Raw genomic sequence first — 16,147 nt, 5'->3', positions numbered from 1 at the left:
AGTGAATGAGTCCGATTCAGGCTACAACCCATGTTACACACTATAACTGTCCACATGAGCGTTGTAGCTCTGTATCAGTAATAATACCTGTCCATACTAACCCACCTGAATAAGTTTATCACGTGACCATTCACGTATACTGCAAATGTGCATGCCGATGTATACAGGAAGTAGATTGTCTACTCTGAATTTGGCTGCTCAGTTACAGAAAATATTATGAACGAGAAACAACAATTGTGAAAAGTCAGACGAAAGGAGCTGTAACTGGCAATTTGTGTTTCTGTCATCTTAACACTGCTGGTAGTCAAGTCATGACTGATAAGACCTAATAATGAAGCCAATGTGGACGACTGCATCATTGTTTCCAAACATCTCTGTTTTTTGCCCGTCTTAGTTTAGTTTTCAAACTAAGACTGGGCCAGCAGCGTTTCCAAACTTTTCTCTTTTAGGCACTCTAGTAGTGTGGGTGGCAGGTGTAAACATAGCAGCAATGATGCATTTTAAAACTAGAACTAGGACGTGGTCGTGTGGATGCAGCCTCAGTTTAAAAGACAAGATCCTTCGCAAAGACCTCACCAGCTGTCGCGAGTCCAAGACCTGAATGAAACTTTGAACAATTCCACATTTAGTGGAACAGCCCTTTGGAGATAGTTGTTTGCTTCACTGCTCTAGATGTCATGACATAACAAATGCTGCCGGCCTTCACACTCTGAGATCATACACATAAATGTTTTAAAGCCTTCATTACTGTGCCAAAAAAGTGTTTTGTCCTCAATCTAAAGTCACCATAGATGTTTGATTTAAAATGCAGTGGAGTACCTGCTCCTCCTCCAGTCTCTTCTGAGCCGTTTCTATGTGCTGCTGCACAGCCATGTAGATGAACTTATACTGGGCCTCTGTCTGCACCATGCCCGACCTCTGCTGCCGTACCCTCTGGATGGTCTTAGGGATATCGATGTCACAATCTAGACCTAGAACACACACACACACACACACACACACACAGGAATGAGCCCAAACTTTCAAAGAATAATAAAAAGTCAATTGTGTTACGTTTATATCTAAGAGTCGTACCTTGGCGGTTAATAATATCGATGAGAATGTCAACAACGATAATGGTGCCTGTCCTGCCGATGCCTGCACTGCGGGAACAACAGAGTGAAAAGTCAAACCATGTGTAATCAAAACCCTAAAAAAAAATATCAAGGCAATTTTTTGAATAATTTTATAGTTATCAACATGTTTCATTAGGATCAAGAGCAGAAGGGTTTTCGCAAAACCTACATGTCGATGCAAGTAAAGTTTACGATGGTGAATTGTAAGTTGGAACCAGAAATAAAGAGGCTTGTTGTTGCGTCAAATATAAAAATGCTGTTAGATCACTCTGAGAACTCAAAGTTATTCTCCCCACAATAACAACATTCATTTATCAACAGCCCACTGATCAGTGAATGAGTCAGATGTTTTCTGTCGCTCTGTCATCATGTTTGAACAACATGTTTTGGTGGCTGGGTATTGTGAGAGACATGGAGCGAGACTGGGCTTTTCTATTCACATCTAATGGACAAATCTGTTATATTAGCAACCAAACATGTCTGCTGTGAACGTGAAATACATCAGTGAATGCTTGCTGACAGCAAAACATCAAAAATATTTAGACATCTGTCAATCCAGCAGGAATTCATTCATGATGAACTAAATCTGTGTGACATCTGACATGAAAATGATTCAGAAATATTGACATTTCTCAGCTTTTTTAAACCAAATCAGAAATTATAACTCTGGTCTTTTCTGTCAAGACGAGGTGGACGCCCTGACCACAGCAGAGCAACAACAAATTGTGCTGTTTCAAAACGTTTCAGTTCAAGTGGCAACACAAGGATTAAGTGTAATTAAGAGCCATTGTGTTTGTACTAGAGAGGACCAGCTTTATGTGATGAGAGAAAATCTTTGCCAACTCTGTGAAGACCTGTTGCTGTAACAAAGACACCATTTTGAAACTTAATTAAAGTGCACATCACTGATCAATTCAAAGCACATTTCCTAAAATTTAATTTTCATAAATTCATGTCAATTCCAGCCAGTTAATTGTCTGTGTAAAATAATCTTATAATATCTTGCACCAAACAAAGGACATAATGTGTGTTTTAACTTGATAAGTGAAACTGGATAACTCTATCAGTTGTGAGGAGAAAGACAAGGTGAATGGTAATCCTCCTTACATTACACGCAGGTTCAATTTCTGTTCAACACATTAGTTAAGAGGAGAGTGCCACCTTGTGTTTTGTGTGGGTCTTAGAATAGTTAGTTTTCTTTTTCCCTTGTTTTCTTCTCTTTATGTAGATGTTTGTTATGTTTAGTGAGTTGTATTATATTTTATTAAGTCCCCTGATTTTTTCTCTTCTTTTCCCTCTCTGTCTGCTACAAACATCAAAAAGACAATTGCAACCTACAGAGCTTTGCCTAAAGCTACTTTATTGTCTAATGTTGTGAATGTCCTCACCAGGACTTGTTTTATGTAATATAGTAAAGCTGCCCTCATGTTTTTAAGGCTATCAGCCCTATGTGTGTGCATGGGTGTTCAAAGGAGTGCAGACTAGATGGAATTCTAATTACTGTTGTTGATATCTGATAATAAAACTGTGTTAGTAGATCATCTCACTTATTCTCTCGACCTGACTGAGCAATATTTACGTTAAGGCCCCACCACTGTCTCTTCCAAGCAACATAATATAAAAAGTGTCCCTCCGTCCCTCCTGGTTGTACCTGCAATGGACAACAATGGGTCCAGTGTCTGGAATGGTGCTCTGAGTGCGGTTGACCTCCTCTAGGAACCAGAGCACGCCGCCAGGCTCGTTGGGTACCCCGTGGTCGGGCCAGCTCAGATACTGATAGTGCCAGATGTACCTCAGAGGCTCCTTCTATAACGAAGACACAACAAAAAAAATGATTTGAAGAGGTGTTCCAATTTGTCATTACACACATACAGTATCGTTGTTTTCTTATCTCTTTTGTCTCCAGTCTGTCTCCTCAGGGTTCATCAAAACAGAGAGCCTCACAACACAACGTCTACAATCCTTTTCCACACAGAGATACACTGTGAAGTCCAGAAAAGCTAATATGATTCTTCAGCAGTTTGATTCAGGCAATTCAAGTAGGTATTTTTCACATTGATAGTCAGTAAAAAAGGTCTATGTGCTCACTTGAACTATGTTAACTGCTGCACTGTGATGGAGGAATAATCTCTGGTAGTCTGCCACACTGCAGATACACCAGCACTAATCAGTATCCCTGAATGCAGGACTATGCTTTTGTGCAAAGTGTGGATTGTTCCTCATTTCTTACAGTGGACTCAGGAATTAATGATTAGGATCAGAACGGAGGATTAAAGCAGCCGGGAGCCGTTACTATAAACAGTCAGTGGCAAGGAGCTTGGGTAGACTTCTCTGTCTGCTTCTGTCTCCTGCTTGACAGTAACCTTGATTAACTACAATATCTCAGAGAATAAGTGATGGTGGATTTACTTCAGCTCAACTGTGTTTGTCCAACACACAAACATTACGGTTTGACTGAGGCATCACTTGGGGGCAGTCTGTGGAGACATTTTGCCAGGTTGTTCTCAGACAGGCTTAGTAGACTGAGCTCCACCATTGTAGTTTTGAGTAGAATACAGGATTTTGAATAGAAATATACAGGATATTACATCTGCACACTAACTACAACAAGACTGGGTATCCTCAAGTTACACACCATTTTAAATTCCTCCATGTTCAACCAAATTAAGGATTACTGCTCTGATCAGTGGTAAAAAAAAAAACAGCCTTTTATTTACTATTATTTAACTATTATTTTCAGGTATAAATGAACAGCACTAAATCAAGGTTTTTATTATCTAAAGCTTCAGTGTAAGAAAACCTCTATAAGGATTTATAAAAGCTTGGGTGAGCTTTTACTTTCTACTATTTCTGAATCTGCTTCTTGTATTCTTCAGGGCCATAGAGTCAAACCTCCTGTAAGCTCAAGCACGTGCTAGAGGATTGAGTGTGTGTGTGTGTGTGTGTGTGCGTGTGTGTGAGTGAGTGAGGTGTAAGATAATCTGACCCCAGGTCAGTGGGTCAGCGCTGACTGAGAACACAGTTCTTCCTACCCGGTCCAGTCGGGTCACCTCCAGCTTCCTCAGGATGTAGTCTTGCGCTGACTGCTCATCCATGTTCCTCACTAGCACCTTCCCAAACTCCTTAGTGGCGTGGAGGTCCGGCCAGTAGCACACACATTTGTTCTGAAACAGAGGAAGTAGTGAGAGAGAGATAGAGAGAGAGCAGAGGGAGGGTGACAAGCATTAGACAATCTAAAGAATCAGCTCATCTCAAGCAGCTTTCCAATCAGCTTAACTGTCATACTATCCTTGTCAGCCGTCTCGCTCTCTCTCTCTCTCCCTCCCCCACACACACACACACCATCATCCCTACTAGGCATATCCACCCATCTCTGTTAGAATCAGATAATTATATCTAGTGCACTCTTTCATCTGAAAATGTAGAACAAAATGGTTGATGGCAACACAGTTAACCAAGAGAAATGGGCTAAATCTGTAATGTACCAGTGTCAACACAGCTGATTTTATCAGCCCTGTAATGTTCTTTCACTTGTTAAAGGTGGTGAAAGCACCTTCTCCATTTGTTCACTGCTTGATTTTAACATGTTGTGTTTTAGATTTGGGTTATTTCACTCCCGCTCTCACAATGAAATCTTAAGTGTCCGATTACAAAACACCCACCATGGATCACAGATCTCCATCATTACAAATAATCAATAATCAATCAGCTCAAAGCAGTGGATTATTGAAACAACGTGAGAAAAACGATTTTTACTTTATGAATTACCTTCCAAGTTTACCAATATAAAAGACAGACGCATTTCACACCATTTATCTCCACTAGCTTACTGACTATTTTCTCTATGTTTAAGCAAAACACTCACCCGCCCTCGCTCTATCTCCTTCGTGGTCATGACAATGACGTGTGTATTCTCCTGATACACCATCTTCCAGAAGTCATTGACTGTGTTTTGTAGGCACCCCTGGGTGGCGATGAAGACTTTGCAGTCGTCCACGTGGCGTCCCTCTTCATGCAGACTCTGTACAGCACATACAGTTATACAGTTAATGTAGTAGTTTTGCTCTGAGACCTTAGAATCCTATTCTCACAGAAAATGCAATGATGATAAAGTAAAATATACAGAAATATAAAAAATATTTCACAATTAATATTATAATTATAAATATTACGTAAAATTAAGTGCTGCTACTAACAAAGGGAGTTTCTTTTTGAGACATTATCTACGTTGACTGATAAATTTGAAGTTTTCAATTGATGCTGAACTAAACCTTATTTCAAATTTCTTTTTAAAGATGAAGCTCCTCTTTAATTCCAGTTATATTGAGGCTTTGCTGAATGCTGTGTATTAATGTTATCAATCAAGCATAGGTGTTGATACAAGGTTTGTATGAATCTGAAAAGACTCACTCTGATGTAGTTGGCATTGATGTAATCTGACCCAGGAATATCTGGATCCATTTCCCTGAGTTCAACACGAGTTGTGTCGACTGAAAAAAACAAAGTCAAACCGTCATTACTGCACAACAAAATGTTCACCTTTTTCAAGTCTAATGTCAAATGATAGGCTGTGAGTTATCAAAACCAAATCTTGACACTTAGCGGAGGCCTCTATAGGGTCTGTCGTATATTTGTGTCACTGTTTCCACAGGAAGTTGGAGAGACAGGAAATGTCAGGTTGCTGCTTGACTCACAGGGGAGGATATTCTTGTATCTGTTTTTACTCTTGTTTTCCGGCTTCTGGCCGTCTTTCCGGGGATACAGCAGTTTGCACTCCTGCTGCTGAAGTACCTGATGGTTGATGAAGAAAGAAAAAGGAGAGCGTAAAGAAAAATGACACATTTTCCAAAGAGGTTCGTAACTAAAAAGAACATCCCCTGTAATGTGACTGCTACTAGTGAGGTCATTAGGCACCACCGCTGAGTCTAAGAACATACAAACTGCATGTGTCAGTGTTTGGGGTCCACACTTCAGAAGAAGAATTTTCTTTTCAAAAACACTAAAATAGACTAATTTTTGATGCATATGTGATCTTTTTTATTAACTGTTATAACTAAAACCAATTGTATGTCATACATATGGAGCCAGATAGACTCATTAATATGTTTGCACTGTTTTCCTGACTTCCAAATAATCTATGAGGTAAAAACATACAAGCAACAAATGTTAATTTTTTTGTATAAATTCAACAACCAGACAATGATCAGTTAATATGATCTTATTGACAAACAAACTGTAAAATACTTGTATTGGTTCAGTAAAAGCCTATTAATAATCCATCGCTTAATATGGACTCAAAAAATGGAAAATATTCGCATTTATAACATTTGTGATTTGTATCAGTTGCACAAAAATGACAAAAACCGAAAGAACACATAGGAATCAAATCATCCAGCTCTTAACTGAAATCTCATTTGATAAAGATGTTGAAAAATGTTGACCAACACTCTTAGCTGAAATATAAATATCCCCATATTGGTTTTAAATGATGATTGATAGTAATAATTTTGTTGTTGACAGTTTTGAGGATACATACCTCAAATTCTTCCCAGAATCCTTGTTTGGGCTTCTCAGAGTTGTCTGCTACTTTGTTGAGCTCCCGTACCCGGTTCTCAATGTTGGCTGCGTTTATCCTCGTGGCATTAAATGGCTGTTGTTGTCATGTTGGAACAGGAAATTAAATTTATCAACACAAAAGAAAACTAATTAATTCATCTAAATTTAAAAAAGCACAACAACAAGAACAGGAGAATAACATTTGAGTGTGGTTTGAATTAAACCAGCATATTGGAACACATCCACCTTCATGGTACTTTTTGCAAAAGATTCACCAGATTGGATTATTTAGTTTTTTTGTATATGTTAAATTTTAATTCCATACCTGTTTGAGGTGCACTACAATGCCACTTTTCTCCACCATGGGGTTTTTCTTGTAGTGATCCACCAGATCAGCCAATGTGTCAAACCTCTCACCTCCGCCCACGTCGTATTTACCGTCCTGCTGGAGACAGACATCGACAGTTGAGGCATTATTAGGATATATCCACACTATGTTTTAGTTTTAAAACACATCACTGTTGCAAAATTTACGCCTGCAACCCACACCACTCAAGAGCCTAAAACAAAGAACCCTCTGGTGTGTCTTAATCCATTTAAACAAAACTCCTAATAAACGCAAGTTTCTGTATATGTCAGGGGTTCTGAACTGCGTTACCTCACCTGGTAGCGTATCATAACATGTGTGACCTTGGTCTTGCGATCCACGTTTTCATGTTTCTCCTCATTGGTGAGAACCGAGAGGACGAAGTCGCCCGGTTTACTCTGGCTCTCCCGTACCAGGAAACTGCCGGCCTTGCCTTTGTCTGAGAGCAGTTTCTCTGCATCTCGCCCAGACAGGTGTCCATGGTACCACCTGCAGATGAGTTAGAGAACAGACTGTGAGAAACATACACTATAATAGAGAAACAAACTGGGAACTAGAGCCGGACTGACATATCAATATGAGCATTTCACAGACATATGTGCATCTGTATCAGTGTTTATACTTGCTGATATGTGCAGGTATACAAACTTTTATTAAAGCTATAAACAAAACAGAGAAGATATTTCTGTTTACGAGTATACAAACTTTAAAAAATTTGCTTAAATTCCCCATAATCATGGCTGTAAGTGTTCAAATCATATTTACTGGCTGTGACTATTAACGTGAAGCTACAGTACCTTAGAGACATAAAATATAAACATACAGCTGGCAAGACGTGTTCAAAAACAGAGTGACTATCAGCGTTTATTATTTCAGACTGGATGATTTCAGCAGCTGCTTCTCCAACTCATGTGGAGATCAATACGCTCAGCCTCAGGCTGGCTGAGGTTTCAAGGTAGATGAATTACCAAGACAAGTGAGAGGAGAGCTGAGGCAGAAACTTGACCAAATGAGTGGGAGGACAAGCATTATGCTTCCTGCCACAAGGGAATTTTTTTTTTATATTGGTAGGTTATGGGTTAACATGACGTCTATCTATATGTGCACTGTGAGAGAAGACGCATACTCAAGAATAAAATTGTCTCTTACATCGATGCATCCTCACTCAGATGCTGATGAAAACCTGCAAGTCTGTATTTTTCTTTTTACCTGTGTGGTGTGTTAGAGCGTGTAGGAGGCTCTGACAACAGATGTATGTAGAATGGAAAAACCACTTAAACCACAGCCATAGATCACAAGTTCATAGACCTAAACAGAAACTGGGATAAACACACTGCAATGTGCAAAGGTGTCGAAAAAGTGAATGTATACAACTCGCTCAGCAGCCGTTATATTTTTTTCAAAATGTTCAAAATGCTTCCTGTACGTGTGTGAGTGAGGGCGTGCATGGACTCCAGGCTTATACACGTGCTGTAATAACCTCACATTTCAAATCAGGTGTGTAGGTGTGATGACGTGTTTATCTGCGTCCAGCCCGTGTATACAAGAATGTTTGATGTTTTCGTGTAGCTGCTAGTGAGCATAAACAACAGCAGCACCACCCACTTTGTTTTTTTGAAGACGCATGTGGGAATATGCCACTATTTATGCATGTGGATGTGAAGTGCATCTAACTTTATTGTGTGGGTGTGTGTGCACAGAATGCATCCTCTCTACACAAAGTCTATCTAAGCACACATATGTGAATTAGTAAATTTAATAAGTCAAATTCTAAGTGGAATTATATTGTGACAATACCATCACGCTGATTAAAAATCCTGCTGTTTAAATAGATTTAAATTAACAATTTATATATATTTTTATGAATATAAATAATGGATTTTTTAATGATACAAAAATACATGGCACGTAAGCTCTACTAATCGACTTTGTCATTTTAGAAATGTGTTAACGTTGTGTAGTGTCTTGACAGTGTGCACTCTGAGTACTCTTTAAAAAACTCAACATCTTAACCATTGTTGCAAATTTAGCCTTATTTCACCATTTCAAGCGTTTTATGCACTTTAAGCACTAGAGACGGGACAGATACCTGCTGCCATCAGACGGATGCAAAGCAGTGGTCACCAACCTTTTTTCTAAGCGTAAGCGGAGATCTACCATCACGATATCTTCCAAAAAAAATCACTTATGGGGGTCATATTTACTATTTTTGTCATTTCTGTTAAAGGCTGAATGTACAAACATAAATATACACAAAGAAAGGCAGTTATGCAACTTTATCTTTTTCCATGCGCAATATTCACAGTAATATCAATTCATATATACAGCATCTGTTCAATGCACAATATTTAGCTTCTCAGTTCAACAATATGTTTTGCAGAGGAGCTGCAACTGCAGCACAATGTTTTTACATAGAGGCTTTGCCTTGAATATGGCCACAAATATGACTATTTCCTGTGATTCAAAATAGTCATGTCTACTCAAATAAATACCAGTACTATACACTATGAAGCTGTGCATCTTCCGCTCCTGCACGTATCTCACAATAAAAAAAAACTTTTTAAACAAAAGAAAGGATTAGGTCAACAGAAAAGCTGGAGTGCTTTTATTTTAAAACGTTTACATAAAGTGTTGCAACAATTTGTTTGTGACAAAGCACTGGTAAGTATTGTTGTGGTGAAGAAGAAGTGATCATTGGTAGTGTATCGTTAGCCAGAGTTGGTTAAAATGTCACCATATTTTACACTGGACAGTCACAAAACTAAAATGGCGATGTGTACTGTATGCAAGTCTTCTGCTTTGATGGTTGTTGTATATGCCTATATTTATTAATTTGTGTTCTCTTTCAGGTATGACTTCCAAACTGGATGATGAAAGAAGTTATATCTTATTCATTCTATGTATGTATTTGTTTTTCAAAGGGTTTAACCTGAGCCAAGCCAACATTGATAGCAATCACCTCTTCCTTAGAGGTAAGTAGCAAAATATGTTATATACTTTTTTGGATCTAGTATTGGATCGGTACTCGCTATCGGCCGATACACAAAAACCTGGTTTCGGAATCTGTATTGGAACATCTCTAGTATAGACCTATGAACTGTTCAAGAAAATACCAGTTCACCTGTGAGCCTCATCTTTCTGCACTGGTGATGGCACTGATATGACGCCACTCACTTGTTCGTATGATAAGATGTAAGATGTTAATTGCAACTCTTCACTGATCTCAAAACTGTCTCTGTAGTTTCAGTATGGAATTTGCCTCCTAATTATGCAAAAACCTAAAGCATAATATTGAAAAAGTGCCTTAAAACAAAATTAGCATTAAAATCACAAGTATTCAGTATTTTGTCAAGTTTTAATCCCTGTAGGGTGAAAACGCCTCGCAACTGCATTTAGGCTGTAACAAGACTCTAACTGCAGTGAGAGCTGGCCTCATAACATTTCTCAGCTGGTTTGGCTGCTTCTCATGGCATTTACAAGCTCTTGAGTCCAACACTAAAGATGTGGGTATAAAAATAACCTATTATAATAGCCTATGGTCCGACACATACATGTAGTTTTAATGAATTCAGAGAAAACACTAGTTGAGCTATATTTTAATATAATATGTATATTTTAATATGGTTTTTCCACATTGTGTTTCTGTGTACGCAAATGTGAGCATCTTTGCATGTGTGTGGGCGTTAGTGTCAGCACCTCTCAGAGGTGGGGTCCTTGCAGTTGAGTGGGTACTTGAGCTCGATGACATGGCCGTTCCTCTCCCGCAGCAGATCCTGTTGTTCTGTGTAATACTGGATCAGCTCGGCCAGCGTGGCAAACTTCTCCCCTCCATACAGGTCGTAGTAGTCGCCTGAGTTCTGGATCTTAATGTGGGTCACCTCATCGTTACGCCTGTGCAGGGGGAAAAATAAAACAGAGGGAATCAAGTCACTCAGTTTGTTATCATGCCTGTAAACAGAGGTGGACTCACTCCAAAGAGGCACTCAACATTTTTTCCGTTTGTATTTTTCTTGTTTGCTTGCACCCTCCAGACACACACACGCACAGTATATGCTCACACACAAAAAAATCAAGATCGTACACACTTTGTCGCCCACACTCACTCCCAGAGTACAAATGCACATAAATTACAGTATAAAAAGGTCCAGTTTATCAAACCATATGCTCACATTTTAAAACACGATCTAATTTTCTTATACGTAAAAAAATCAGCAATTTGGGTGACATCTTTCATTTGTCTGCTGTTATTTTCTCACATTAATCTACCTAGTTTTGTATCTGCAATAGCTAGGCTTTTCTTATGAGGCGGACAGAGTAATAAGTGTATAACATGTAAATATTATGAAATAACTTTGACCTTTTCCATCTGTGCCAGAATGTAAATGATAAAATAAGCCACAAGCCACAAGCTATTGCAGGAAAAGAAAATGTGAGCAAAAGCTACAAAGACGCAGTGATTAAAAAATAATAACAGATCCACTTTATCTCTCGCAGAATATTTTTCACTTCCACTTCTCTGCAGAAAACAACACAAATCTTCTCAATACACAGTCGTTTTCATTTCTAATGTATTCAGAGGAAGCAGAGCAGGAGAGAAAAAAGATTCACGCAGCTGCCAAGCTCAAAGACCGATAAGCCAGAAAAACATTTGTTACCACTTTACATATTCAAAGTCCTCTGGCTGGTTTGAATAGGTGCACACAACACACACATGTATATAGAATTATATAGGATTTGCCTGGAAGGTAGTGAAGAAAAAGACGAATGCTTCTGTACTCCTGCTATGTAAATCTACTTTTCCATTTTCCATCTCAAAGAACTGCGTTGAACATGTTTCCTGAGCGGAGACAAACAAACATCCTGTAAACATATTAACAAGGATGACACACCAACGCATAACTGTGTCAGGGACCAAAGGGGAGTTAGCCAGGCAGTCAGTACAATCTGGTCTCCAGGATGAGATACCACAGTATCCTCTCTTCCTCAAACTGATTATCAGCTAATGGTCGTATCAAATGGCACAAATCCTATTTCCCTGCATCACTTTTCTTATTGTTCTCAAAAAATTCACATTCCTTTTTTTTCTTGCTTTTTCCCCATCCTCGTACTCAAAATACTGTAAATCCTCTGCTCCATCCTTGCATTCATCTGTCCCATAATCCATCTCTCTCCCTCTCAGTGTTTCCTAGTAATTGCTTTATGGCTCTATTAGCAGCTGTTGGCAAGGTGCCACAGGTCTACGACCGTGTTAAAGGCCCATTCTCATCTCTCAGACCAGAAACCTCTTTCATCTCAGAGTTTAACACCATTAAACTTTCAGTCACTTCCTCCCTCTCCCTCTCTCAGACATAGATAACCTTTATAGATGAATACAGGGAGGCAAGTTCAGCATCATGTCTGCTCAGCTCTGGCTCAGTAATGTTTGTTCTGATGACAGATTACTTGATGTAATGCCTTTTTTCATCTATGTTTTTCGCCATAAACATTTAGAATTATAACTACACTTTACTGCTCTTTTTGTGTAAAACTGTGTCAATCCTCTATTGACACACATCATAAACTATTATGGATGTAGTAAGCTTATCCTTCAAACAATCTACCAACTGTTAAACATCCTAGCAGCAGAGTAGACGTGTGCATAAATCTGCCAATCTCTGCTAAAATTAATGAAATATTTTTGTATACATTATGTAAAATGACAGACTATACATAAAATGTTAATATCCACAAAGGGCAGTCATTTTGATCCATGTAGGAAGTTTGAAAGATTTAAAACATTTTAAAGTGAAGTACAAGGTTGTTCCTCCTTACTGAACAAAGTTCTGCATTTTCAAATGAGTGAACTTACATTCTCACCAACATCCTACATGGCTGCTACCGCTGCCATGGAGGTTATGTTTTCATGCCTGTCTGTTGTTTTCATCTCTAAAGGGACTGTTGGGTCTTGGCGGATGTATGAGTGCCCATCTAGTTTCAGCTGCAAAAGAATGACGATCTGCCAGAAAACGGCACGTCTGGAATAAGACTGATTGATTCATTCTGAAATTCTACTCACAAGTTTTGGGATTTACTGACAACAAACTAGATTAATCTCAGCTTTACTGTTTTGTTCCACACGATAATCACATAAACCCAGCTAATTTTTTGTTATTATCCAAAGGCAAATAGTACAAACTTTAGATTAAATAACTACAAATGAAACTGTGAATAACTGTACACGTTCAGCATGACCGGACGAAAACCAATGTGTGCTTAGTATATCGTAAGAATATAATGTGGAGGTTGAGTCAGTCTTTAAACATATTCAATTTCATGGTGTGATGCTATCATGCTTTACTGGAAAAAGAAACGCAGCAGAAAGAGAGAAGTTCATTTTGTCTTTGATTAATCTATGAGCTGGTTTGCATTGATAGGACCAAGCGAGCAGAGGTCCAGGCGTACGGAATGTCACACAGTCAGATCAGATAACAGCATTGTTATTCTGCTAGTTCAAAAGCCAGAGCAGCAACAAATCATATCTATGAGCAGGATTATGTGTACATTTTTCTCGCAACATTCAAACCAAAGCACTGAATCTTGAAAAAATAGTGTGTTCTAGTAATAAACAGCCTTTAGATCACTAACTCATTCACCCAGAAGATGAAGTACACAAACATGGACAACTGGGGAATATATTGCTGCAAAATGCACATACTTATGCACGTACAAAGTCTAGAATATATAAATTATTGCTTGCTTTGCCCCGAAGCCATTGCAAGTAATATTCTTCACTCAACACAGCCTGACACCACTGAGAAATCCCCTTTACTGCTCCCTGTCCACTTTTTAAATTGAGGCAGATAAAGTTACTATTCCACTCGTGCATATGAACTAGACTGCTGCACTGCTTTTTAACCTAGATTATCAAGGAGCCATGTTTGAACCTGACCTAAAATTTCAAATGTTATGTCAGGACAGCATGTTCTGTTTCTGAGGAGCTTGTCCTGAAAGGCTGTGGAAAAAACAGGCATACATCAAATTCATCATCTGGTAAAAAGTTGAGATTTTATTGAACTATGTACACTCGATATAGTCTCAGCTGTACACTGCCGACTTCTAAAGGCTGACCAAATTGAGACAAGAAGTGTTTGCAAACAAAAGGCACCCAAGAAATCTTACTCTTATCTTGTTTGTTCATAAGAGGCAGTAGATATGCTAAGTCAAAGGCTAAACTGAGCTGATAAAAAAAACAACAATAATCAGCAAAGGAATTGCTGGAATCACACACACACACGCAAACTCAAAAGTGTGATTATACCTCACTCAGGTTGATGACAAAAGGGCAACAAGTCTTTAGCATGTAAGGGCGGCGGAAACATGAGCAGCTCGTTGATGAGCTGTGGAGAGAGTGCATCACATACAGGTGGAAAACTACACAGGTTTTTCTGCCTAGCTCGTAGTTCAGAATAGCACAGTATAAAGCCCGACGCCCTCACACAGAGGCAGGGGTTAACAAAATTATACAAACATTAGTTAAGAGCATCCTATCATCTAATAGTCATCAATTAGCATTAAATTGTTCCCTATATTCAAATACTATCTTTTTTTTTTTATTGAAAATGTATGACTCTGCTGTATTGTTAATGGTACATGCAATAGGAACTTCATGTTCTCACTTGTCAGGAAAGAAGAAACACTGACACAAGCATGTGCACGCTTTATAGTTGTGGTTGTTGTGTCTTTGTCCTTGCTGACACGCAGATCTAGTTAGTACCTAATGCCACTGTCAGCTGCGAGTGTTAAACTGGGCCATGTCACAATGAGGGAGGATAGATGTCACAATGCAACATTGACATTCAACACAGAAAGTAAGAAACTGCTGAACCACTCGGAAAAGAAGACTTGTGGAAAATATGCAGTTTAAATGCAATTTACAATCATAGATTGGTGAACTTCTCTTTTACTCAACTGTGTAAACCTATAAATAGCCTCACTGCAGTGGAAACAGATCTAAGCAAACCCAGGCTAGAATTATATAATACAGAGGCTAGGAGAAAATCCATTTGCTCTCTGTAGTAATTTGCCCTGGAGAAAAAAGAAATCTTAAAATTGACCTTAAAATTCCTCCTTGGGGTCTTTCGAGTGTATAAAGAGCATGAGAAATGATGGAGGAAACTTGAACAGACAGCTCTGCTTACAAAGTTGGATTTGGATATAAATTATGGCTAAACTTTTCTACTTCCAACTTTCTCCTTTCCCTCTTTGAGGTTCATGAAACTCTGAATTGATTACATTTTCAAAACCCTCAAAAAGCTCTCATTAGCATCTTAGATGTCAGGCTCCCGACGCTTTTGAGCAGCTTCTGTTGACCTCGTGGACCAGGAAAGAAAAGAGGTGGTGGAGATAAGAGAGGGATGGGCAGAGAGAGGAAGATAAGAAAGAGCAGGAGGGACAACAGAGTCCCTCAGCATCCATTAAATCTGAACACTCACAGTAACTGTCCCGCTCCTAATGGCCACAGTAAGATGAAACCTGCCTCATGACGAGCTAATTAGACTCTCTGATTAGACACTGCCTGTGTGTGTGTGTGTGTGTGTGTGTGTGTGTGTCTGTGATAAGGCTTGCTAAGAATTGCTTCAATTTGATATCTTCAGTAAATTCCAATATTTTCACATTTGATAGACTTCATTTGAAGCATGCCAGTCAGAGATATACGGCAGTGTAGCCAATTAAGAGCCCAGAGGGAAGAAATTCAAACATTTAAAACACTGGCTGAACTTTTCGGGGAGAGACTGTGAGTTGGTAAGAGACTACAGGCACCAGTATGATGTTACTTCATCCAGACAAAGGGACAACAATGCAACCACACCGACGCAAAGGACGAATGGAAGCATGTGGGCAGTGACGGTTGCATCGTTTGTAAAGGCAGCATAAATGACCACAGTATTTGCATCTATATCAAGCTGCTCATCTGTCATTTTGAGTTTTGAATACAAAGTGTTGAGGTGTATGAGGCTGCATGTTCAAATATCATATGGTATAAATATAAATATGAAAATCTAGCTTGTACTAAATTATCACTAAATAATGGTAAAAAATAAAAGAGAAGGCATGTCTATAAGTCTGTTTA

General features: G+C 38.8%; 1 protein-coding gene across 2 annotated transcripts in view; it reads right to left on the bottom strand.

Moving 5' to 3' along the window:
• The window catches only part of ptpn11b (protein tyrosine phosphatase non-receptor type 11b), a 37,907-nt gene that overhangs the window by 6,019 nt on the left and 15,741 nt on the right, over window positions 1–16,147 (bottom strand). Inside the window, exons 3-13 of one of the 2 annotated variants that reach the window (XM_035159029.2) lie at window positions 10,735–10,929; window positions 7,335–7,527; window positions 6,997–7,116; window positions 6,652–6,765; window positions 5,810–5,906; window positions 5,526–5,605; window positions 4,981–5,136; window positions 4,148–4,279; window positions 2,767–2,921; window positions 1,075–1,142; window positions 820–971 (exon numbers count right to left, since the gene is read on the bottom strand). In XM_035159029.2, the coding sequence (XP_035014920.1) occupies window positions 820–971; window positions 1,075–1,142; window positions 2,767–2,921; window positions 4,148–4,279; window positions 4,981–5,136; window positions 5,526–5,605; window positions 5,810–5,906; window positions 6,652–6,765; window positions 6,997–7,116; window positions 7,335–7,527; window positions 10,735–10,929 (1,462 nt within the window). The remainder of the gene's footprint in view (window positions 1–819; window positions 972–1,074; window positions 1,143–2,766; window positions 2,922–4,147; window positions 4,280–4,980; window positions 5,137–5,525; window positions 5,606–5,809; window positions 5,907–6,651; window positions 6,766–6,996; window positions 7,117–7,334; window positions 7,528–10,734; window positions 10,930–16,147) is intronic. The other variant, XM_035159030.2, reaches the window with a different exon arrangement.

The sequence above is a fragment of the Hippoglossus stenolepis genome, chromosome 6 (assembly GCF_022539355.2).
Source record: "Hippoglossus stenolepis isolate QCI-W04-F060 chromosome 6, HSTE1.2, whole genome shotgun sequence".
In the NCBI taxonomy this organism is placed as follows: domain Eukaryota; kingdom Metazoa; phylum Chordata; class Actinopteri; order Pleuronectiformes; family Pleuronectidae; genus Hippoglossus; species Hippoglossus stenolepis.
The sequence above is the reverse complement of the archived record's forward strand: the minus strand, read 5'-3'. Positions and strand labels throughout refer to the sequence as shown.